The sequence below is a fragment of the Abramis brama genome (assembly GCF_963993115.1).
Source record: "Abramis brama genome assembly, chromosome: 1".
Lineage (NCBI taxonomy): Eukaryota > Metazoa > Chordata > Actinopteri > Cypriniformes > Leuciscidae > Abramis > Abramis brama.
The window spans coordinates 60599367-60625958 of NC_139963.1; the positions used below are offsets into that span (position 1 = coordinate 60599367).

Genomic DNA, 26592 nt, shown 5'->3' on the forward strand with positions numbered 1-26592 from the left:
TACAAACTTTTACATACATGCTGCTGATATATTATTGTAGCAGAGTTTGTGCTGAATACAGTGTAATTAGACTTTAGCCATGAAAATGTCACAAGTAACAGAAATAACCAGAAATGTCAGAGCATGTCAGAACACCTCCAGGGCCCAGAAAACAGCTCAGACCTCAGAGGGTTAAAGCCACTGATCATCAAGGGGACTGAGGTAGAAAAAGCTGAGAGTCACAAGTTCCTAGGCCTGCATGTGTCATCAAATTTGAGTTGGACCATAAACACTGCTGTCACAGTGAAGAAGGCTCAACAGCGGCTCATCACTGTCTGGTTTGGAAGCACTGCCCAGGCAGAAAGGAGAGCTCTCCAAAGGGTCATAAAGACTGCGGCGAAGATCATTGGATCGGACCTTCCATCTATGGACACACTATACACAAAACTCTGCAGGAAGAGAGCTAAGAACATTCTCAGGGACACACACCACCCTGCACATTCCATGTTCAGGCCTAAACACTCAATGTACAACTTGAGTTATGGCAGACCGGACAGTATTATCTCACACAGGGTGCGGTTTTATAACAGTTTTTTTCCAGCCACGGTTAGACTTATGGCGAAGGATGGCAGAGGGAACAAATATGTCTGTCTCATTTTTGTAAAATGACAGGTGTTACCTCCTTTTATATAGAGATGTTAGAGATAGTCTGTGTTGTGTTCTTCATGTGTCGGTCTCTGTTAAATAGAGAATGTTTTATTACAGTAAGTTTTAAACACTTATACTACGTATTATCATGCAAGTTTCATGCAACGTGGTTGTTATCCTGAGAGCCAACGGATAGCCTAGGGGCTATAACAGAGAAAGACCTGCCACCCATAGACGATAGACGAAATCTCCGCTTACAGAGGAGTTCACAGCCAGAAGATCGGAGAGTTCGAGGGGGAATATAAGGAGAAAGTAAGTCAGAGAGATAGGCTGGAGCAAGACCATTGAGTGACTTAAAGGTATGCAGAAGATTTTTGTAAGTGATACGGGATAACACGGGTAGCCAGTGCAGTTTAAACAGAATTGGAGTGATATGGACAGATTTTTTAGTGTAAGTCAGTAGTCTTGCGGCAGAGTTTTGAATATATTACATTACAGTAGTCGAGGCGAGATGTGATGAACATGTACTAGTGCTTCAGCGTCTTTTGGGCTGACATAGGGACAATGTCATAGGGACGTATTTGGCAATACGGCGCAGATGAAAAAAGGACGTTTTACAAAGTTGACTAATGTAAGCGTTGAATGTCAGTGAAGGGTCAAGAATGATACCCACATTTTTGACAGTGGCAGATGGAATTATTGATGCAGCTTCAAGGTCAAGTCTGGGAATATTACTTAAATTTTTTATTAGAGATGGAGGGCCAGTGATTAATATTTCTGTTTTAGTCAGATTCAGACTGAGAAGATTGGAGTTGAGCCAAGTCTTTAATTCATTAATACATGATTATAGTGATGTGGTCATAGTTTAACTGTTTATCTAAATGTGATGAAGTGCTTGAATGTCTCTAACATGAATGTTCTTCAGCATCATGAATGAATGAAGAATAAACACCAACCGTATCCTGAGATCAACAGCCAGCTGCTTGCAGTTCAGTTACCAATGTTTAGGCATAACTACCAATTTGGATCCAGTATGGAGGCAGCAAACATCCTTAAAGGTTTGTCAGTGGAAGTCCGTGGCCTTTTCAGTGAAGTGGAAACTCTGGTCAGGTTGCTTCTGGTTGTACCAGTGTCATCTTCTGAAGCAGAAAGGAGCTTTAGCGCCCTTAGAAGGTTAAAAACTTGGCTACGCTCAAGTATGTCACAAAAGAGACAGAATCATGTGGCAGTTTGTCATGTCCACCAAGACAAGTTGGACCTCTTAGACAACAAGTTGGTGTGCCAAGAATTTGTTGTTGGTTGTGAGAGACGCAAGCAGATATTTGGAGCTTTCATTTAAACTGTGTAATCCTAATCACTGTTCTGTGCCTTTAATTAAGTGGTGTATCTAAATTTCATGTTTACAGTTGTTCAAGAGCCGATTATTTCCCTTTAAAAAAAAAAAAATGCAGTAAGGTGGAATGTAGAAATCTAAATGTCTAAATGTTGTCTCTTTCATATTTGTATATGTTTATATTTGTAATCAGTTAAAGCATGTAGATAGATAGATAGATAGATAGATAGATAGATAGATAGATAATTATCCAATAACAATACACATAAAAAAATTATGTTGAAAAAAATAACAGGCAGCATACAACTTTCAACCCCCCCAATGTTCAAACCAAATCTACGCCCTTGCCCTCAACAGACATTTACATCGATAGACTGGCGTTATAATTTATTTGCTTAACTGTTTTTAATGGCAGGCTAGCAGATACCGTTGACTCGCGCTAGCCTAGCACCGGCGAACTATGCAACTGGAAGGACTGGGTGAACATTTTTGAAAACGGTCTCCACTGATAAATAACACCCAGGCTAACCTGGAAATGAGGTCCGATGTCCAAAATCTTGAACCACCCCTTTAACTGACAGTAGCCTATAATTTCACTGGCCTTTGAAAGCGCTTTTTAATTGAATGAATAATATTGTATAATAATATAATTAAAAATTTAACAACAATCAGTGTAATGACAAATTTATTCTTTGCATAAAAACTCTTGAATTAGCCTAATTGAACACTGTCTGTGTGTATTAAAACTTCAGAATTATATTCGTATAGACCTGCAACAGTGATAAGGTAAAGCTAAGAGTGCTCCAGACCAACTTTCCGAACGTATGACTTACAGAAGGTATACTTAACTAAGAACGTTTCGGGAAACACGTATTAACAATAAGGTACAGCTTAAGGTGTAACTTAAGAACGACGTAGCGTTAAGAAGGTTTCGGGAAACCCAGCCCTGGTCTTTTCGCGGATAGCTATCCGATCTGAGAAAACGCATGAAGTGGCCAGGTGTAAACAGACCCTTAAAGGAGAACTCCGGTCAATTTTAACATTGAGCTAATTTTTTTGTACATTTGGAGTGCTGTCAATACAGAGAACAACGACAAAAATCGGTGTTGCCTACACCGAGTTATTCTATTTTTAAAATTTGCACCCTATTGACTTCAATGGGGCAAGTAGTAAGCCTGCTTTTTAGCCTCTTAACATCCTTTAAGTGTCATTACAAGTGCACAGAAAATGTGAGTGATTCCTTCCGAGTGAACACGGTGAATCTGACTGCAGTAGATGTTAGAGATATTAATAAAAATGAAGTCAATTCAGCCAGCGCTCATACCTGTGTTTACATCCTGTTTTCGGTGGAAGGCCATAGTAATCGATTCTCGAGTTCACGCGTGTGATCATAGGCACTAAACCTATGCGCGTGAACTCGAGAATCGATTACTATGGCCTTCCACCGAAAACAGGATGTAAACACAGGTATGAGCGCTGGCTGAATTAACTTCATTTTTATTAATATCTCTAACATCTACTGCAGTCAGATTCACCGTGTTCACTCGGAAGGAATCACTCACATTTTCTGTGCACTTGTAATGACACTTAAAGGATGTTAAGAGGCTAAAAAGCAGGCTTACTACTTGCCCCATTGAAGTCAATAGGGTGCAAATTTTAAAAATAGAATAACTCGGTGTAGGCAACACCGATTTTTGTCGTTGTTCTCTGTATTGACAGCACTCCAAATGTACACAAAAATGAGCTCAATGTTAAAATTGACCGGAGTTCTCCTTTAAAAGTGTTATGGCCTCTTTTCCAGTGTGAATTTTCTGGCACTCTTTCAGTTCATCTTCTGTAGTAAAGGACTTCCAGCACTGAAACACATACCGCCGTGTCTTTTCTACTGTAATATTACTAATGAATCTTCTCCTTTGTGTGAATCTTCAAGTGTTTCTTCAGGACTGACGCCCAATGAAACTGTTTACCGCACTGATCACAGTTAAATGGTCTTTCTCCCAGTGTGAACTCTCATGTGAAGCTTAAGAGATGATTTGTGTCTGAAACTAGTTCTGCAGTGAACACACATGTGTGGCTTTTCTCCAGTGTGGATCCTCTCATGTGTTTTCAGAGTTGATGACTGACTGAATCTCTTGTCACAGTGTGAACACTTGTAAGGTTTTTCTCCAGTGTGAATCCTCTGGTGCTGTTTTAAACAGTCCGCTGTAGTAAAACTCTTATCACACTCAAAGCACACGTACTCTCTCACACCAGTGTGGATTTTCTCATGTCTATGTAAATGTGGCAGCACTGAAAAACTCTTTCCACACACAGAACATGAATGTGGCTTCTCCTTCGTATGAACTGTCAGGTGTGTCTTCAGCTCTGATGCACTAAGGAATGTTTTGCCGCATTGATCACATGTGAACGGCTTCTCTCCGGTGTGGATCCTCATGTGACGCTCAAGAGTTTGTTTGGTTGTAAAACTGTTTCCACACTGAACACACATATGTGACTTTTCTCCAGTGTGGATCCTCTTGTGTTTGGTCAGATGTGATTTTTGTGCGAAACTCGTCCCGCATTGATCACATGTGAACGGCTTCTCTCCGGTGTGAACTCTCACATGAACATCAAGACACGGTTTGGTTGTGAAACTCTTTCCGCATTGATCACATTTGAACAGCTCTCCGGTGTGGATTCTTATGTGATGCTCAAGATTTTGTTTGGTTGTGTAACTCTTTCCACACTGAGTGCAGGTGAAAGATTTCTTGACTCCTCTTTTGTTTAAAAGGGTCTTTTTAGTCTTTGAGCGACTCAAAGTTTTTTCTCCAGGTTTGACATGATGTGGTTTGACATGATGTTCCTCCTTCACTTCACTCAGTTCTTCACTCTCCTCCTTCACTTCACTCAGTTCTCCACTCTCCTCCTTCACTTCACTCAGTTCTCCACTCTCCTCCTTCACTTCACTCAGTTCTTCACTCTCCTCCTTCACTTCACTCAGTTCTTCACTCTCCTCCTTCACTTCACTCAGTTCTTCACTCTCCTCCTCCACTTCACTCAGTTCTTCACTCTCCTCCTCCACTTCACTCAGTTCTTCACTCTCCTCCTTCACTTCACTCAGTTCTTCACTCTCCTCCTTCACTTCACTCAGTTCTTCACTCTCCTCCTTCACTTCACTCAGTTCTTCACTCTCCTCCTCCACTTCACTCAGTTCTTCACTCTCCTCCTTCACTTCACTCAGTTCTTCACTCTCCTCCTTCACTTCACTCAGTTCTTCACTCTCCTCCTTCACTTCACTCAGTTCTTCACTCTCCTCCTTCACTTCCATCGGGTCTGATATAAAAGAAAAAGGTTTAATTTAATTTTCAGCACATCAATAAATCAAAGAGAGAAATATGAAAGTGAGCCCTGATGTAATAGCACAAAGTACTAGTAGACAATTGCTATAAAATATTATGATAAATCTGGAGTTGGTTTCATTAATTAATTGCATGAATGAGGTACATTGATATTTCAATTATTATTTTTCAAGACATTTTAGGCACAAATCACATTTCTGAAGTGAGAAATATTAAATATATTTGATTAATGACACAATTACTTAATGTAATATTAACATTTATACAATAGTGCCTAGTGGTGTTCAAATAAAATTATTTCTCAGTATTTGCTATGATTTTTTTAACACGGTAAAACAATTGTCCCAACGTCTGAATCCAATGGTGTGGTAGAGGGTTTTCTGCATGCTCTGTCTTATCGGTGCACAAAGTAATTTAATTACAATTCTGTCAGCCATTCTGTAAAGTTCATTTACTTGATGGTTTGCTGTTTAAAAAAGAATACAAATAATATTCTAAAATATATACACTATTTAAACACAATGTTGTAAACTATATTAGAAAATGTCCGACATGTTGCTAAAATAGTAGCAAAAAAAGTAAACCAGATATAAAATATGTGCAAATAAGGGAGATAATTTGACCTGATGTTGACAATCAAAATACAAATTTATCCAACCTCCCTCAACTGACAATTTGTTGAAAATCTGTACCATTTCATAGTTGGATTGTTTATCTAAATGTGATGAAGTGCTTGAATGTTTCTAACATGAATGTTGTTCAGCATCATGAATGAATGAAGAATAAACACCAACCTCTTTGTTCTTCAGGATCTTCAGTGTGTTTCATTCTGCAGGGTTCTGGATCACTCATGTTCTCACTGTCCTCTTTAATAAACTCAGTCTTTGCAGATTTCAGCTCTTCCTGATGCTCTGATGCTCGTCTTCACTTGTAGCTGATGGGAATTTACAGCATTTATTGGAGAATTGCTGTGGGAGGAGCTTCACTGATGATGTGATTGCTGTGGGAGGAGCTTATCTGCCAAAATCCAAACTATATCAGTTAGTGAGTGTTTTTAAACTAAATGACACATCTGTAAAACATCTGTACATCATGTCTTTCTGTCCATCATAAAGTAACTGATGCTCATTCAATTGATAACCCTAAAATGATTATCTTTCTTCATTCAATTATAGGCATATTGTTGTGGAGTCTGTCACTTCATTAAAAATCAATCTTGAAGTCTTGATGCCAGAAAATAAACTTTACTATCCAATAAATAATTTTATCTAACAAAGTCGAGTGCTTTTGCAAAAGCAACTCCAGAGTCCAGTATCAAACATATATACACCTCAAAGGTAATCAATACATTTGTTTTTCTTATGCTTCTGCCCTGAGCCAGATATAATAGTAGAATGTCTTTGATAATATTCTCATAGATTTCACTTAATCCAGTTAATAATCAATACAAATATTCTACAATATGCAGAAATAAAGAAAAACATTAATATCTTAATGTAAATTCTTCCAAATAAAAAATAATGATAAGAAAAATAAACTCTAAGTGTCAATTTACAGGAGATCTGAAGACATCAGCATAATAAATGAGGTGAAAACAGGAACTATTATCATGAAATAAAGAGTGTTTTCAGCAGATCTGTTAATATTGATGAGCCTCAGACTATCAACACTCATTCAACAAGCCATTCAGGATCATCAGCAGATCATCTCACTTTATTCTGAGTGTTTGCTGTTAGAAACACATTATTTGAGTCAGGATACATGATAAAAGTCTGTAAAACTGCTCTATTGGAAGACAATACTGTTATTGCTCACAATTGTCACGTGATGCACTCACAAAAGGTAAGATCCAAGTGCAGCTTTAATGGGTTAATCCATAATCATAAACAGCCAGGCAAATGGTCAGAATCCATACAGAGACAGTCCAAAAACAAGAAACAAACCAGGAAACGAACTCAGAAGTGCTAACCGACATTAAGCAAGGACTCCATGACAAACACTGAAACAAACAGGGTATAAACAGACTGAGCAGGAACAGCTGTGTGCAATGATCAGTGATGAGTTCAGACAAAGGATTATGGGAAATGCAGTTAATGATGAGGTTGTGACGGTATGGGGAAGAGACCTCTAGTGGACACCCAGGGAACACCAACCAGACACTGTGACAAGACAACAATATGACATGGATAAAACATCAATAATACAAAAACATGAATGACACTCAGGTAAATATCTACACCATTATATGTCCATATGAATCTAAACATTGTTTGATTTTCTCAAAGCTGCATTAATTGCAATAAAATTATTAGATCATCATTAAATCAGTTCTCATTAAAGGGTTAATTTTAAGTATTTAGAAGTATCTGTTCAATATATTTAAATTTTAACAACATAATCTGCCAAAGATAAATGTTAACAGAGATAAGGTAAAAATGGCAACACATCGATTCCCATCAATTCCCCTCACAGATCTCAAACTTTAACTCTTGACTTGACATTCAGTAACAGTTCTCACTGCAAACATCGAGACAATCACACAAACGAACACAAATTCGCTCAGGTCTGAATGAACTCAACTTATACTACAGGGCCGTTGAATGCTTGTATCTGATTGGTTGATGAACGTTCTAAGGTGTGCAATTATTTTCAGGGAAACGCACGGCTAAAGTAGCTCCAGGCAGGTCTTGACCCCATTACATTTCCATATCAATTCGTGTAGTTAACTGTAATAACGGAAAATAGGATACAATTCATAACAAGAAAAAAAATGGCAGACAATTGTGATTTCCCGGAAGTAAATTTTAATATTTATGGTGAACATGAAAATTTTAACAACTGGGCAACGGCAGTATTGGATAACCCAGATGAAAAAACAAATAAACGGAAGAGGACATCAAAAGCAGAAGGCAACAATAAAAGACTTAAAACAATCAGCGAAGAACAGCTAGACAGACGAGCTGGACTGAACCGCTACATATCCAAAATACAACATCATTGGGCAGTCAGAATTCAAATCATCCAACGGCGTATTCAAGGCCGTCCTCAGAAAGTTTCGCAAGGCTGGGAAAGACTCCAGTTCTCATCATCCTCCCATGTTGACCGCTGAAATAGAGCGCATTCGTAACTCTACGTATCTGTCACCAGACACAGCAGCCGGGCTGGTTCGCAAGGTCTGGTTTGACATTCAGCTGAACCTGGCAAGGAGGGGGCGTGAAGGAAATCGAGAATTAAGAAAGAATTCATTCGTCATTAAAAAAGTCCACAAAAAGTCCACCGATCCCAGCAAAGACTGCTACCGAGGATTCATATTTGCCATTCCAGGGGACCCCCTTTGCCCGGTTAAAAGTTTCAGAAAGTACATCGCCAAATGCCCACCTGATGCCACATCCTTCTATCTTCATCCACTGAAAGATTCACAGGTGAGGCTTGACAGGAAAGATTGCTGGTATTCCCACAAACCGATGGGTGTGAACTATCTTGGAAACATGCTTCCGCGCATCAGCAGGGCAGTCGGGTTATCCAAAAGATACACCAACAATTCATTAAGAAGCGCTGCAGTTCAAATGCTGTCAGAGGCAGGGCTGGAGAGCAGGCCGATCATGTCTGTCACAGGGAACAAGTGTGAAACAAGCCTGAGAAGCTCCTGGGCACCTTCCGCTACAGAAAGAAAGAAATGGAGCTTGATCCTCTCAGGAAACAAAAGTACAAACGAAAATCAAGCCAAGGATCACCAGAAAAAAGAAACCTCTGCTAATATGCGGTCCCATGCGCTTGATCTGCCATTTTCAACGTCAAACTTCACAATCAATGGAAATGTGCAGTTTAATTTTAATAAATAAAGTATATAGTCCTATCTATAATAAATAGAAAATTGACCTGAATATGCATAAATAGATAGTCCTGCTGCACGGGTTTTCGTTACAGCCTACTGTCAATAATAGAAAAATAAAATTAACGAATGAATTAATGTCACGTTTTGGGTTTGTTCTTGTCATGTTTCTGTGTCATGTCTTGTTTCCATGTCTGTCATGTGATTCCCTGTTTGTCATGTGATCCTGCCATGTCTTGTCATTGGTTTATTGTCTGATCATTGTTCACAGGTGTCCCTTGTTTTGTCATTAGTCTGTGTATTTAAGCCCTCATGTTTGCCATGTGTCTTGGTCAAGTATTGTTTCCTGTAGTCTGCTGTTGTGCTTAGTTCATGTTCATGCTTTGGTTTTTGTTATCATGCCACGCCATGTTTTTGTTTCATGTTTTGTTTTAGTTATAATAAACTGCATTTGGGTTTTCATCTTTCAACTTGCCTCCAGTGAACCTCTTATTACAATTAAAATGAATGAATTAATAAATAAATTAAAGGGGTAATTTAATGCCATTTTTGTACAAGCTAATATGATTTTTTTAGGGTCTAAATTAAAAGTTTGTAATATACTTTAATTAAATTCTCATAATTGTAAGAAAACACTCATTTTACCTGGTCAAAAACAGCTCTGTTTTCAGCACGCCGTTTAAGTGCATGTGTCTTTAAATGATAATGAGCTTTGCTCACCCAGCCCCTCTGTTCTGTGCGTACACGTTCATAACACAATAACCATATCGCATTGTTCATTATAAACGTGGGATTATGAATAATATTGAGAACGTCGTACATAGAAAAACATGCCGCAATGTACCCTGAGTGTAAACCTTAGGCACATTCATCGTGAAGCGTGCAAGCGATTTGTAAAGATTAATATAATAATTAATATTTGAAGGTTAATAAATCGTTACACTCACTTCAGTTATTATTTGTAAAGCAGTCAGGTGAAATGATTCGCGCAAACATGAAAACATTGCTTTTGATCGTTGGGAATATTCCCTTCAAAAAAACAAACTCAGCCACTGCGTCTTCAGCGGTTCGGATTTAGGAACATCAAAATGACTGCTGTGTTCCTTATTACACCCAAGAACAGAACACCACAATCGCTTGGACGCCATTCTGCTCAGTGCTCCAGCGTATCAACAATGACGCGCGCCGGTCCGCGCGGACTATGATTGACAGCTCGCTCACGAGCGAGGGCGGGTCTGTGTTGAAACGCTGCTGTCAATCAACAATCGTGGGAGGGGCGTCAATTTTGTGACGTCACAAAATCGAACGGCTTGATTTGAGAGAGGGGAAAACATATAAGAAGATTAAAAAAAAAAACACTGGATGGATTTTTATCATTTTATGATGGTTGTGTACAGGCAATGCATTGCCAACACACATTTCAGTAAAATCAACTTGTAAAAGTGCATGTACCATTATATGACCCCTATATTGACGCACATGCTTTTCTGTCTCATTATTGCAACCTCTCTCTATCTGTCTATCTAATAACTGCACTAGTAACTGCATTAGTCTGCTATCAGTTGCTCAAACCTCCGTTACTAACTAACTCAGCTGTGTCGTGACCGCATTACCACCTCGGGTGTTATTTTTCTAATAATTCAACGGCCTGAAGTCAGTTATTCCTTACAAATTCTCCTCATGCTCGCTGCTGCTGCACTAAATGTTTATTTCAGCAGGAAGACGCCAGTAAAGACACACAAGTATCGCTGTGATCGATGAAAACAATACAGAAATGAGCCTGTCGCTTTAATCAAACTGTATAAAGTGTGTGTGATGGTTGTGTAAAGATGAGAAATACCGTGAACTGCTCTCCTCTCCTCAGAAGACTCGACGCTGAAACTCAGTGACGGAAGAGACGGCGCGAGCGTTGACGTCATCGGCCACCACCAAATAGTAAAAAGGCCATTAGAGCTTATGGCATAAAGTAGCACCCCTTTTCTGTTGTTTGTTATAGAAAAAAATATTGTCCTCTGGCACTGTTTTATTTTATTTTACTTTAATCACATTGTATTTTTTTTACTTTGAATGATTATGTCTCATTGTATTGTTCTGGTTCATGGCATGAATTAAAATAATAATATTAAAAAACGAAGAGGCACCAAAGACTGTTCATAACGTTAAAACATCTATAAACATCAACATAATCACACAAAAATAAAAAATAACTTATCTTTATTCGAGGTCTTTCTGCAGGTTGTGTAAAGCTGTGGTGAGATGGAGATCATTTCAGTTTATTTAGTAAAAACTGTGTGCTGTTTAAAGTTCATAGTAATTGTTCTGACTTACCGCATTGAATTGGTTTAAATCGTATCTTTCTGATGGAACATTTTCTGTGGAGGTTGGGAATTTCTCTTCCTCTTCTGTACCATTAACTTGTGGTGTACCTCAGGGGTCTATTTTGGGCCCGCTGTTGTTTTCGCTGTAGGCTAGATTTTTCGAAAGCACAACATTCCATATCACTTTTATGCGGATGATACACAGCTGTATCTCCCTTTGAAAAATGGGGATAATTATAACATAAAGTCTTTGTTGAACTGTCTTGAGGAGGTAGGAGGCTGGCTGGCAGCTAATTTTTTAATATTGAATTACTCTAAAACTGAAATAGTAGTTTTTGGATCACCAGCTTCTAATATACATATCAAAAAAACAACTGGGTCCTTTAAGTGGGAATTCTCATCCTTATACCAAAAATTTGGGAGTGATTTTTGATAACGGCCTTAAATTTGACAAACAAATTAACTCAGTGGTGAAGAGTAGCTTTTATCATATGAGATCTATTGCGAAATTAAAATAATTTTTAACAGTAAAAGATTTGGAGACAGTGATTCATGCCTTTATTTCATCCAGGCTGGATTATTGTAACTCACTGTACCTTGGGGTGGCTAAGTCTTCCTTATTCCGCCTACAAATGGTATAAAACGCTGCCGCCAGGCTTCTTACTGGTACTCGAAAGAGGGAACATATTTCGCCTGTTCTTGCTTCGCTTCACTGGTTGCCGGTGGAATACCGTGTCAAGTTCAAGGTATTTTTGTACGTGTTTAAGGGGTTAAATATGCCAAGCTCCTCAATACATTACAGATCTTCTCCACCGAAAATGTTCTAGACCCTCAAGGTCCTCGAACAAGTTGATGCTCACTGTGCCACGATCTAGACTGAAATTAAAAGGTGATCGTGCCTTTTCTGTTGCAGCTCCGCTTCTGTGGAATGATTTGCCGGAACACCTAAGGTTGTCTTCCACTGTTGATAGTTTTAAATCTTCACTAAAGACTTATTTTTTCTCTTTGGCTTTTGGTTAAATGTAATTTTATGATGGGTTTTTTTATGATGGGTTTATGATGTGTTTGTGTCTGTATTTATGTATTTTATATTGTTTGAACTGATTGTACAGCACCTTGGTCAGCAGTGGCTGTTTTAAATGTTAAATGCTCTATAAATAAAAGTGCCTTGCCTTGCCTTGCCTTGCCTTGCCTTGACTTCATAAAGCCTCATGGTGTGAATGAAACATTAAACTGACTAGAGCAAACTCTTTGAAATGTATGTATGATACTGGATATCAAGGGTGAAACTGTTAATAATGTAGACAGACAGCAATCTCATTCAGTGTCAGTCATGTGTGGGTGAAATATAATTTATTAGGCATTTAAAAGCATATTGAGAAAATTAAATCATGGAAAGCGCAATAAGCAAAAAATACTTCTTGGCTTTCAGAAATAAAATTATTCTTGATTCAAACAGAATCAGCAGAAAATAAAAATGGACAATAAAATTTTGATAAAATGTGTAAAGAGTTGAATCAATAATTACATTAAGCAAATACAAACATTAAGTAAAAGTGAAGGAGAATGAGACAGATCTCTCTCTTTACTGACTTATAAGAGCCAAAGCATCTCAAGAGAAGGAGAGAAGAATAGTGTCCAGTTTCAAAGATACATGAAAGTATATCTTGAGTTTGCATTGAAGAGTAGAAGTGGAAGATAAACTAGATGTTCTGATGAAAAACAATGAAGAACGAGTTAAAAAATAATATCAGATTCATGTCTCTTAGGGGCTGTTTACACCTGGCCACTTCATGCGTTTTCTCAGATCGGACAGCTATCTGATTTATCAAAACGATTCCATTTAAACCTGGTCACATAAATGTGTTTTTGCAAAACGGATTTAAATCCGATCTTCAATTCCCGCGCTATATGCAGATTTAATGGAGCGCACGTCACCGAAAGCAACAGATATGAGCTGCATTTTATTGATCATCAGCTAAAATTTCAAAATCAAAGACCGCAATAAGAGAGAGCGGCAACAGCCCTGGTAAGATCATTTTAGCATTTTTGGGAGGAGTACAATTTACATATGTGGTTTCAACAACCAGATGCATTTACACTTGTCCAGTTTGGTCTGGAATGCGTCTCAGATCTCCTCCTGAAGTGGTTTGAGCGATCGGATTCAAATCTGTCTCGAGTGCGTTTCGGAGGGCATTTACACCTGGTCTTTTCACGGATAGCTATCCGATCTGAGAAAACGCATGAAGTGGCCAGGTGTAAACAGCCCCTTAAAAGTGTTATGGCCTTCTTCTCCAGTGTGAATTTTCTGGCACTCTTTCAGTTCATCTTCTGTAGTAAAGGACTTCTGCACTGAAACACACACCGCCGTGTCTTTTCTGCTGTAATATTAGTAATGAATCTTCTCCTTTGTGTGAATCTTCAGGTGTTTCTTCAGGACTGACGCCCAATGAAACTGTTTACCGCACTGATCACAGTTAAATGGTCTTTCTCCCAGTGTGAACTCTCATGTGAAGCTTAAGAGATGATTTGTGTCTGAAACTAGTTCTGCAGTGAACACACGTGTATGGCTTTTCTCCAGTGTGGATCCTCTCATGTCTTTTCAGATGTGATGAGTCATTGAATCTCTTGTCACAGTGTGAACACTTGTAAGGTTTTTCTCCAGTGTGGATCCTCTCATGTGTTTTCAGAGATGATGAGTAATTGAATCTCTTGTCGCAGTGTGAACACATGTAAGGTTTTTCTCCAGTGTGGATCCTCTCATGTGTTTTCAGACTTTTTGAGTGACTGAATCTCTTGTCACAGTGTGAACACTTGTAAGGTTTTTCTCCAGTGTGGATCCTCTCATGGATTTTCAGACCTGTTAAATTATTAAATCTTGTGTCACAGTGTGAACACTTGTAAGGTTTTTCTCCAGTGTGAATCCTCTGGTGCTCTTTTAAACTGCACGCTGAAATAAAAGTCTTCTCACACTCAAAGCACATGTACTCTCTCACACCAGTGTGGATTTTCTGATGTGCATGTAAATATAGCAGGAGTGAAAAACTCTTTCCACACACAGAACATGAATGCGGCTTCTCCTTCGTATGAACTGTCAGGTGTTTCTTCAGGTCTGATGCCCTAAGAAAAGTTTTGCCGCACTGATCACATGTGAACGGCTTCACTCCGGTGTGGATCATCATGTGAATCTTAAGAGAATATTTGGTTGTGAAACTGTTTCCACACTGAACACACATATGTGACTTTTCTCCAGTGTGGATCCTCTTGTGTTCAGTCAGATGTGATTTTTGTGCGAAACTCGTCCCGCATTGATCACATGTGAACGGCTTCTCTCCAGTGTGAACTCTCATGTGTGACTTAAGACGCTGTTTGGTTGTGAAACTCTTCCCGCATTGATCACATTTGAACAGTTCTCCGGTGTGGACTCTCATATGAACATCAAGACTTTGTTTGGCTGTGTAACTCTTTCCACACTGAGTGCAGGTGAAAGATTTCTTGACTCCTCTTTTGTTTAAAAGGGTCTTTTTAGTCTTTGAGTGACTCAAAGATTTTTCTCCAGGTTTGACATGATGTTCCTCCTTCACTTCACTCAGTTCTTCACTCTCCTCCTTCACTTCCATCAGGTCTGAAATAAAAGAAAAAGGGTTTAATTTAATTTTCAGCACATCAATAATTCAAAGAGAGAAATATGAAAGTGAGCCCTGATGTAATGGCACAAAGTACTAGTAGACAATTGCTATAAAATATTATGATAAATCTGGTGTTGGTTTCATTAATTAATTGCATGAATGAGGTACATTGATATTTCAATTATTATTTTCAAGGCATTATAGGCACAAATCACATTTCTGAAGTGAGAAATATTAAATATGTTTGATTAATGACACAATTACTTAATGTAATATTAACATTTATACAATAGTGCCTAGTGGTGTGCAAATAAAATTATCTCTCAGTATTTGTTAGGATTTTTTAACAAGGTAAAACAATTGTCCCAACGTCTGAATCCAATGGTGTGGAAGAAGGTTTTCTGCATGCTCTGTCTTATCGATAATTTAACACTAAGTAATTTAATTACAATTCTGTCAGCCATTCTGGAAAGTTCATTTACTTGATAGTTTGCTGTTTGCTGCTTAAAAAATAATACAAAAAAATAATCTAACGCTGTATTTAAACACAATGTTGTAAACTATATTAGAAGATGTCCGACATTTTGCTAAAATAGTAGCAAAAAAAGTAAACCAGATATAAAATATGTGTAAATAAGGGAGAAAATTTGACCTGATGTTGACAATCTATATAAAAGTTTCTCCAACCTCCCTCTACTGACCTTTTGTTGAAAATCTGTACCATTTCATAGTTTAACTAAATAAAAGTGATGAATGCTTGAATGTTTCTAACATGAATGTTCTTCAGCATCATGAATGAATGAAGAATAAACACCAACCTCTTTGTTCTTCAGGATCTTCAGTGTGTTTCATTCTGCAGGGTTCTGGATCACTCATGTTCTCACTGTCCTCTTTAATAAACTCAGTCTTTGCAGATTTCAGCTCTTCCTGATGCTCTGATGATCGTCTTCACTTGTAGATGATGGGAATTTACAGCATTTATTGGAGAATTGCTGTGGGAGGGGCTTCACTTATGATGTAATTGTTGTGAGAGGAGCTTCACTGATGATGTGATTGCTGTGGGAGGAGCTTCACTGATGATGTGATTGCTGTGGGAGGAGCTTATCTGCCAAAATCAAAAATATATCAGTTAGTGAGTGTTTTTAAACTAAATGACACATCTGTAAAACATCTGTACATCATGTCTTTCTGTCTATCATAAAGTAACTGATGCTCATTCAATTTATAACCCTAAAATGATTCTCTTTCTTCATTCAATTATAGGCATATTGTTGTGGAGTCTGTCACTTCATTAAAAATCAATCTTGAAGTCTTGATGCCAGAAAATAAACTTTACTATCCAAGAAATAATTGTATCTACAGTCAAGAGCTTTTTCCAAAAGCAACTCCAGAGTCCAGTATTAAACATATATACACCTCAAAGGTAATCAATACATTTGTTTTTCTTATGCTTCTGCCCTGAGCCAGATATAATAGTAGAATGTCTTTGATAATATTCTCATAGATTTAACTTAATCCAGTTAATAATCAATACAAATATTCTACAATATGCAGAAATAAAGAAAAACATTAATATCTTAATGTAAATTCTTCCAAATAAAAAAATAATGATAAGAAAAACAGTTCAACTCAATAACATTTAGATTTAAATAATTTAGAACATTTAACAGTTAAACAACTGTGTTTAAACTCAACTTAGTTGACGCCAATGAAATGAGCTTTAAGTGTCAATTTACAGGAGATCTGAAGACATCAGCATAATAAATGAGGTGAAAACAGGAACTATTGTCATGAAATAAAGAGTGTTTTCAGCAGATCTGTTAATATTGATGAGCCTCAGACTATCAACACTCATTCAACAAGCCATTCAGGATCATCTGCAGATCATCTCACTTTATTCTGAGTGTTTGCTGTTAGAAACTCATTATTTGAGTCAGGATACATGATAAAAGCCTATAAAACTGCTCTATTAAAAGACAATATCTTTGTTAATCCAAGGTTTGTTGTTGGGAATATTCGAACTTTTTTTTTTAACCACCGCCTCTGTACAAAAATGTATGTAACTGGTAATTGTGTCATTCAAAGACTCATGATCGTCATCATTGCAACAATTAAAATCATTAAAAAACAGATTCCAAACTGTGCTCTCAAAGCAGTCTCTAAGGTTTTCAATTGAGTCTTTAGTCCATGACTGAACCTGCTGAATGACAGGTTTAGTCCTTTTTAGTATCTGTCTATATTTTGGAAGGAGGTGGATAAGTTATGGTACGGTTCCCAAATTCGGCAAAAATGCAGATAATTCACAGTTGTTAAAATCTCTCAAAAGAAACACTGGGTCATCCGATGAGTTACGTAGTGCCATGTTGTAGCTGGCAGCAATGCCCTCGGCTGCAAAAGCTAAATTTGGCCCAGGTACATAGACTAAGATAACAGTTATTTGTCCGAACTCACAAAGCAAGTAGTGTAGTTAGAATGACACCGATAATAGTTTGTAGTGTGTTGAACAATAAGTTCCACGTACCGTGATGTTTGTTGCCCAGCTGTTGGTGACAAACATACAAAATCCTCCTCCAGTGGTTTTGGATGATTTCTGACTATCACGGTCCAGTCAAATTAGTATATCCCTCGAGGTTTACATCGTCAGTCTCCTCCGTTAACTGTGTTTCAGTAATGTTCTTTTAAAGGCTCTATTATATTTCATTAATGCCTCGAGTTCAAACATTTTTTTCTTAAGTGATTAAGCATATAGTTAAAGTAATTGTGGGCAGAGGAAAACGGCTGCCGCATCGTTTGAGTCTATTCCTGATTCCCCCTCTAGTATCTCTCTTTCTCCATTTCCTTCTCCTGCAGGTTGTTTGTGGAGAATAGATGATTTCGTGGGGAATATCGCAAGGTCTCGGCAGAACTCTCGCATTGTAGCGAAGACTCAGTAGATCAGTTCGCCACTTCTCAGACTTCCCAACTTCGCATCGGCTTCGAGTGCAAGAGCAGAATCCATGGCATATTTCAAGCTCCAAATCCAGACCAGTATAAATTTAAAGAACATATCTCCAAAGTTTTGAGAGTAAAACAGCTTCAGAAATCAAATTTAAAAAGCAAACAAAGGCGAACATTCCAGCGTCTGGGTCAGCACTGCATGCGCCCCACAATCATGTCTTTACGGTTTATCATGAATTCATGCATCAATTCATGCATGATTTATGCATTACTTCATGGATTAATATATCATGAATCATCAGGAACTAAAACGAGTCCAAAGTCTTTCATTCATGATTCATGGACGAACAACACCTTAATTAAAACATTAACTTTAAAAGACGAGTATATCACCATGATTTATAATTTATTATGCATGATCATTGTTTCTTTGTTTAGAAAAGAATTGGTCTTTACTATTGTAGCGTTTATGGTAACAATCGTAATTAGGTCATATATGAAATATTAGCTCGAGCAGTAAGAAAATTTGGGGAAATATTAAAAATCATAACTCATAGTCATAATTCATAAATTTCACATATGCTATTACATTACCTGCTAACTATCAAAAATATTTCGTTCTATAACTGGTCTCTCATCAGTCATTCGACCAGCGAATGCTTTGATTATACCAGTTAAGAAGGAATATTTATATTATCAAACCTCAGACAGATTCTCTCCTGGCCGTGGATACAAATTGCTGGGTTTATGAATTAAAATAAAGAGCTAGTAGCCAGATCTTATCGCAATTTCATTGACAATCACATTGGTGGGATTGTAACACAGAGTCAGTCAAAGTATAAAAGATTTATTTAATCAAAAATGACACACAAAGGATTATGCATATAGGAAGTAATATAGGCTAATCTACGTACGTAAAATTACACAAGACCCACGAACGTTTAGACAAACAAACATAAAACATGACTTGATCAAAATGAAACTAGGAAGAAAGTGAGGGAGAAAGTATGGTAATTTACAAACAGAACCTTTTAAGAGACAACTGTGAAAGCAGCTTCGAGAGAGATCATTTTATACGTTACTTGCGATTCTGTTCCTTTGTCTGTGTGAAGCTGGGCTTCGGGACCACGTGTGTACCTTGGCTGGACCGTGTCTCATCGATTTGTAGGCTTGCGTTTCGCGTGAAGTTCTTAAAAGCTTACTTGAAAGTAACATTACCGAGTGAAGACTTCTTTTCCCTGTACGGGAAAGGCGAGAAAACTTAGTTACAGGACGAAGCTGGATTTTTACATCCGCGGTTCGTTTGGATGAAGGCCCTGTGCCTTCTCCCGCTCCGCTGCTGGTGCAGGGAGGGGTCAGAGTTCGGAGTCACGAGGGTGAGAGTATATGAGAGCAGAGAGAGAGCTAAGAGCTAAGAGCTAAGAGCGAAACGTCTGCTTGTGTTGTGGTTTTAAAGCAGCGCGGGGTAACGCCCTGTTTGATGACGGGACCCAATGGAATCTTTCGGTTCTGAGGCGGGAGCGTTTCATTGTTTGTGAAGGAACGCCTCTTCTGATCGTACACAGAAAAATGCATTAAAACTTTAATACCACATTATGTCTAGGATAAACATTCGCGCGGAATATAGTTTATATTTCCGTATAAAGAAGCTCATTACGATCCGTAGGATACCAAACCCGATATTAATATCAGTTAATGAAACAGATACATCTCAAATGTATCAACACACGTGTCCATTACATCTGCCGAAGGGCATAAATATCTCAATTTATCCCATCACATCCCATAGACAAGAAAACTACATAAAAACATTTTGATAATGATTCATGCGTGTGTGTAACTTGTGTTTTAGGAGTTTCAGAGTGGTTTGGTGTGTGTGTGATTCAGAGCAGGTTTTCTGTTTGAGATCGGAATGTCAGTAATGTCTTTGAAGCTCACTGTGGAGAGGGGGAAGGGAGTCATAAAAGGGTTTCAGATACAGACTTTGTCAAGTCTGTGGGAATTAGAAAGTGTCTTCACTTTTAATTAGTATATAAATTAAGAGTCCATTTTTTTACCCATCGAGCCATAGTCGCTACACTATCCATTGTGGATTAAGCTACGGTTATGGTACAAGAATTCATGCATGTAAGACAACAAGAACTAGAACAGTATATCAATTAATGTGAGAACTAATGTTTTTCATTAATTCTGGTGTGAGTTATCAAGTATGTTAATGTCTTCTTCATAGTAGCCTGCATGTAAATGGACAGATCCCAAAATTGGCCAATCACAGCACAGAGCACATGAATTCTGTTGACACCCAAATATAGTAGTCATCATTAACTAAGCATTAGCTCAACTAAAGTGGTTAAAGTGACTTGGTCCTTTGAAACACTGGTGAACAATGTGTTATCAAAGATGGCATAATTATGAACATGAAAGTTCAAGCCTTTGCACACAATGTACTGTGGACACAAAAGGACTTTGATCTTAACTTTACTGCTTTGTTCTTAAACAGTGTATACACCAGTTAAATCAACAGCAATGCATGGGAAGAGCTGAGAAGGAATTCAGTACATATACCATGAACTTTAAGTGCCTGTATACAGTGGGGCAAATAATTATTTGATCGCCTGCTGATTTTGTAAGTTCCCCCACTTACAAAGAAATGAAGGGTCTATAATTTTTATGCTAGGTTTTATTTGAACAGACAGAGACAGACTATCAACCAAACAAATCCAGAAAAAAAACACATTATATAAAGGTTGTAAATTGATTGAGTGAAATGAGTGACACGTCTAAAGTAGAGGTCTACACGGGTCCTGAACCCGAAAAGACCCGTAACGTGCTACCCAGGCCCGACCTGGACCAGTCTATTATTTGAAAGCTGGACCCGAACCCGGCGGGAACACTCAGACTGGCTGGACCCTATTGTCACATATTCCACACAAGTTGAGAAAAATAAATCTTTTTGTCTTACCTGATTTTAGTAGCCATCGTCTCGTCTCTCTTCTTTGTACCTGACTGACTGTGATGCAGTACAATCTTCCGACAAGAAAGTTATCCATATTATTCCTCTAGTTATTCAAAGCTTAATACACTCATTATTTCAGTTTCAAAAGTCCACTTGATGTCACGCTGACGGATGACAAATGCGACTTTGTATATTTGCGTCAATTGCGATAGAAACAAATATTTTGATCTCATTTGAATTGTGCCCTGAATTACACATATGATGTTTGTCAATTTAATATATACATTTTAAAGTCAATAAAGTCGCAGTTTGATCTAAAACTGTTGAGGTATAAGACTTTGAAAATACGTAATTACAGACACTACAAACCCAAAAGGCGCACACGTGACGTCATACCTTTTCTCTCAATGAATGAAGCCAACTTTACTGAAGCTAACGTCAGTCATTTTTTCTATAGTCTTACGTTATAATCGTAACGTTACGCTGTCATGCCTGAGTGTTTTTTACCAGTCTGCACACATACGAGCAACGGATCTTGCTAGTTGTTTTGCTGGGTGATGAAAGGACCAGGAGTCGTTGGATTAAACACATCAGGTGAGATACATATCTGCGTGGAACATAGCTAAGTTACCTAGCTAGTAGCAAGCAATGAACGTTAGCTAGGATTACCGCGTTAACTTAGCCATGTCATTTTCATTACTCACAATATTTAACAGTAAGAGAGTAGTCATGAAGTTAGGAAGAGTTCGGTAAGTATTTAACATTAGTGAACCCTTTGAAAAGTACTGCCACACCAGTGTGATCTTTCTGGAATATACAATTTTGTGTTAAGTTGTGTGAACATTGAATATTAAAAAGATCAGGCAGTTCAGGAGAATCGAAAGGCAGGAAGGCAGCCATGCATGTAATTGTTCTGGACAAAGATTTTCATTGTGATGGTGAGTCAGTCTCCTTTTTTGGCAAGGTAGTTTGATAATTAGTGAGAGAGTGAATGAACAAGTCTGATAGGGAGGAATTATTTATAGTGTTGAAAGTGAGGTGACTTACCTTTTTTGTCTTTTAAATATTTAACCTAATTTGTAAATCTGCTGACACACAAACAGCACCCCACATACAGACACATGTAATGTCACACATTCACGCAGTCATCTAAAACCATCTTTACACACTTACAAAAAGTGTAACAGTGGCATCTTGTTTTGAAATTGTGTGAATAATGGTTCTTTATTCTTCTTTTCCCAGGTCCATCGGCACACCCTGTTCTGCATGTCCTGCTTGCCCATCAATGCTCTTATTTGTATGTAATTACAAATAAAGAAAAATTAAAGTGAAGTTGTGTTTATTCTGAGTCTACAAACAATATTTGTGTTTCCAACATTCAATGAAGTTTAAAGTGTATTACTTAGCAGTCAATATGTGGCTACAACAGTAAGAGGGTCTAAAACAGAATTAACACCCTGAGAATGCTAAGGCAAGTACCCAATTAGGGCCATACACACAGGTTCCAAAAGCACTACACAGAAGATGTGAATTCCATGCAATCAAAGGTTTATTGAAGAATTAGGGGGAAAGGGAAGTTCCTGTAAGAGAAAATATCAAAGGATTATCGGGTTAAGCATTGTATGACATATTTCAATAATAAGTCAAAAGTAGATATTATAAATAAACAAATTGCAAAGTGAGTGAACAGGAAAAAAATCAAATCAGTATTTAGTGTGACCACACTTTGGTCAAGTCAAGCCATCTTCATTTATATAGCGCTTTTAACTATGTAGATTGTTTCAAAGCAGCTTTACAGAGATAAACATGTAATTTAAGGTAACAGAGATTGTTTTGGCTTTATAGCGTTTCTTGAATAATGTTATTTTCCAGCTAAAGTTAGTTTTGATTGATTCACTTCCGTCGAAATGATCAATTGTTATTAAATTAGAGGCCGCTAAGACTACACCGTTCTCTCTAAACAGACTTTAAACGCAAACCTGTGGTAAACGCTGATGGCGTTCACATGCGAATTAAGAATGTATTCTATAGTGTCTAATAAACAGGCTAGCTGGAGGTGTGCTCCGGGGTTTTAAGTATTCATTATATCATTTTCTCATTGCAGACAAGCAGGGAGCCAGATGCTAATAGTAGAATTTGCAGCTGCCACTTCCCATTTTTCCCAAGTCCATCGACCACGGCTATGCCAAAGTGCTTGAGCCTGCAGACCCAGAAACCAACCCCGAACCCTCGAGTGAGCAGTCTGGACCCAGTTGTGAAGATGAGACAGGAGATAACAGCTTGCAATCTGAGCCTGTTGAGATAAAGAGATCAGGCAGATACTCTGTAACATGGCTGACAGATGAGGTCATAAGGATGGAAACAGGGCTTCCAGATATGGCCATGTTTAAAAGAGTGGCAGGGTTGGTGGAGCGCTTTGAGTGCTCCTTTTTTTTTTTTTTCCAGGATGGACTGTGGAGGGCATCCTGCTGGAAGACCAGGTTTTCATGGCCTTGATGAAAGTCCGCTAGGACTATCCACACCTGAAACTTGCACAGCTATTTCAGTGCAGTACTGCAACAGTCAGTAATGTGGTGAACACCATGAATCATCTGCTCCACAAAGTGCTGTTTTAGGTGATGATGTCCACTGTGCTAAGTCACCAAAAAAATCAAGAGAGCATGCCTGCTTCATTCCAGTCCTCTGCTTTTAACTGCTGCATGATTGTGGACTGCACCAACATCCATATAGCTGCCCCCAGTCAGATGGACCAAGCAAAACTGACATCTACATCAGTGGTCTTTAATCCTGCTCCTGGAGGACCACTGTCCTGCAAAGTTTAGTTCCAAACCTAATCAAACAAACCTGAATCAGCTCATCAAGCTCTTCAGAATCGCTTGAATATTCAAAGGCATGTGTGCTTAAGCAGGTTGGAACTAAACTCTGCAGGACAGTGGCCCTCCAGGAGCTGGATTGAAGACCTCTGCTCTACATACAGGGGGATGCACTCATTCAAAGTACTGATCTCTGCTGCCCCGAATGGTGTCATTCATTTTTGCAGCCAACTCTTTCCAGGCTCTGCATCTGACAAGTTAATTGTGCAGCAGTCTGGCATTCTGGTGCACCTAGTTGCTGGTGATCTCATACTGGCAGATAAGGGGTTCTAATTGTGCCTGCAGGTGTCATAGTGAACATACCACCCTTCCTCAATAAGGGAAGGTTCACAGAGAGTGAAGTGAAGGCAACGAAGGACATTGCCAAGAACCACATCCATGTTGAGAGGGCGAATGCCAGGCTGAAGGAGTTCAGGATTCTGGACCTGATTCTTTCGCACCTCTGGAACTCTGCCAATGTGCTGGTGCAACTATGTTGTGCCTTGGTAAATTTGCAAAATCCACTGATTAATTGCCAGCACCCTTGTTGTTGATTAGGCGATCTGTTCTTGTTCTAATTCCAATCATTACTAAAATGTATAATAACTAAAAAATCATCTGTACAATGTCTACTTTGTATGTATGATTTTCTTTCATAATGTTGTAATTCATAATTGTTGTTCATAATGTTCTGTTTAAAAATGAGTAAATTTATTAAAATCCTAATATGGTTAAGGAAAAGATTTAAAATTTGTAATGGATCATTAGCTTCCCTGTTTTTTAACAGGTACTGACAGGAAACGCGACAGGAACGCTGATCCAGTGTCTCCCAAAGAACTTGGAACTTGTAAAAAATGAACTGATTCTATAAAAAAATCTACTATTTACACATTTACATATTTACATGTCCTCCTCTCTACTGGCCAACACTGGGAGCATGTATTGGGTGTAGAAGTTCTCCAGGAGGAGGAGATTTCCACACCAGGTAGGGTCTTTGAGGATGGACAGGATGATTGCTTCCTTTGTGGTCCACACCACAAAGTAACATAACTCACAGCCAGTGATGTAGAGTTGTCCTTGGACCTGGTGCCAGTATGGGTGGTCCTCTTTCAAGACGTATGATCCACCCTCCATTTGTAGACAGAAAGATGATGACTGGACTGCCTCTGTGATGGTCATGTTCCTCTGGCTGTGTGGACACTTAACTTCCAGCAGGGCAGATGGCTCCACAAGTCCATCAGGTGATGCTCCCAGGATACCTGACTCACTCACAAAGAGACCAGACTCGAGCACCTCCAGCTGACAGGCCTGCTCAAAAGCTCTCACCCCTTTCAGCCTCGTTCATTACATCCCAGTTGACAGCCATCACTCCATCCAGGTTGTTCCTCCCAAGCACCCTTTTCATGAGGGATGGGCATGGAGTCGATGAGCGCCGTGACAACAGCACAGCACCAAAATTGCTGGCTGTCAGTCTACCCTGCCTGTGCAACTGCCACTGGGGATTTCGCCGCTGTCCCACTGGGGGCTGGATGGCAGCTTACTGGTCCTTTGTCAGTCGCATTGAAGCAAGACTTGCCTCAAGCCCCGACCTCCATGCTCCTTCACCAGCTCTGGCACAGTGAGATTGACCTGATGTTGAGTCCGTGGCTCTGGCTGAGGTGACAACAACCATGCCATGCCACACTGTGTGCCCCTCAACGCAGTCCTGAACCAGCCCACAACCTCAGAGGTGATGTCTCTGGTCAGGGGGTTGTATGTTGCCTCACGCTGTGGGTAAAGCTCAGACACCGGCTGGATGATTTTGGAAGATCGAGTCTTCTTCCACTGGCACTCCACATTGGTTGAACTGATCTCCCACATGACGAAAATGACCAATGCTGCAGCATGGCTACATTTAAACTCTCCCCGTGCACAATCACAGGCAGAGCTAATAATAGTGCCGTCATCTCCCATGCAGACCTGTAAAAATAAAATAGCATACCATTTCTTAGAATGCTGTAATATATTTAATTAGCAGCAAAACAAGAATGGGCAGGATATATGTACCAATTAGTGTTAGTGACGTTTGTGTATCAGCTGTCAAAATCTTAATATGTCAATATACGCCTTCTCATTCAATTATTTTATTGTGTTTTATTAGTGACACATTTCGGGAGAGGATATATTGCAAAACTTTCTGAAAATACAGTATGGGAATTAACTTCACAATTACTAGAATGATTAGGCATGATTATTTTCACATTATTTTGAAGCATAAAGTCTTGTGGACACATATTTAGTATGTGTTTTGTGGCCTTATTTCAAAAACTTTAGTTAAACGTCTTAGTTTTTTCAATAACCATGCATAAACAATATTCTCTCAAAAATACAAACATGTACATACATGTTACTCAAATATTATGGTAGCCCTGTTTGTGCTAAATAGAGTGTAATTACAACTTTGTCATTAATATTTTTATAAGCAACTGAAAAAAGCAAAAATGTCAGGGCATGGCAAGGAGCCCAAAAACACCTTAGACCTCAGAGGGTTAAATTATGCTGATCTCCCTTAACTCATAATTTGACATTAGCCTATCACTTAGCGTTAGCGTTATAGCTGACATTAACGTTACACCCGTTTAACACTCACCGAAACCTTGTACCGCCGGTCCCGCATACTGGCTCTTACGAAACCGACTAAGTCTCCTTTTGCATAGCTGCAGCTCTCAACATGACCCGACTTGTAGTGATTTTCACCCATTTTAATACTTTTTTCCTTGTTCTGGAAGAA

General features: G+C 38.7%; 1 protein-coding gene across 1 annotated transcript; it reads right to left on the bottom strand.

The window, feature by feature from the left end:
- Positions 1-246: 246 nt before the first annotated feature.
- Positions 247-10984, bottom strand: LOC311097581 (uncharacterized protein; the record flags this gene model as incomplete). The annotated part of the gene is made up of 3 exons (XM_084137388.1): positions 10971-10984; positions 4794-5272; positions 247-414 (listed from the first exon to the last, which is right to left on the bottom strand). Exons 2-3 carry the CDS (start codon positions 5265-5267, stop codon positions 247-249), a joined length of 642 nt encoding a protein of 213 aa, XP_083993514.1. The 5' UTR covers positions 5268-5272; positions 10971-10984.
- Positions 10985-26592: the final 15608 nt, after the last annotated feature.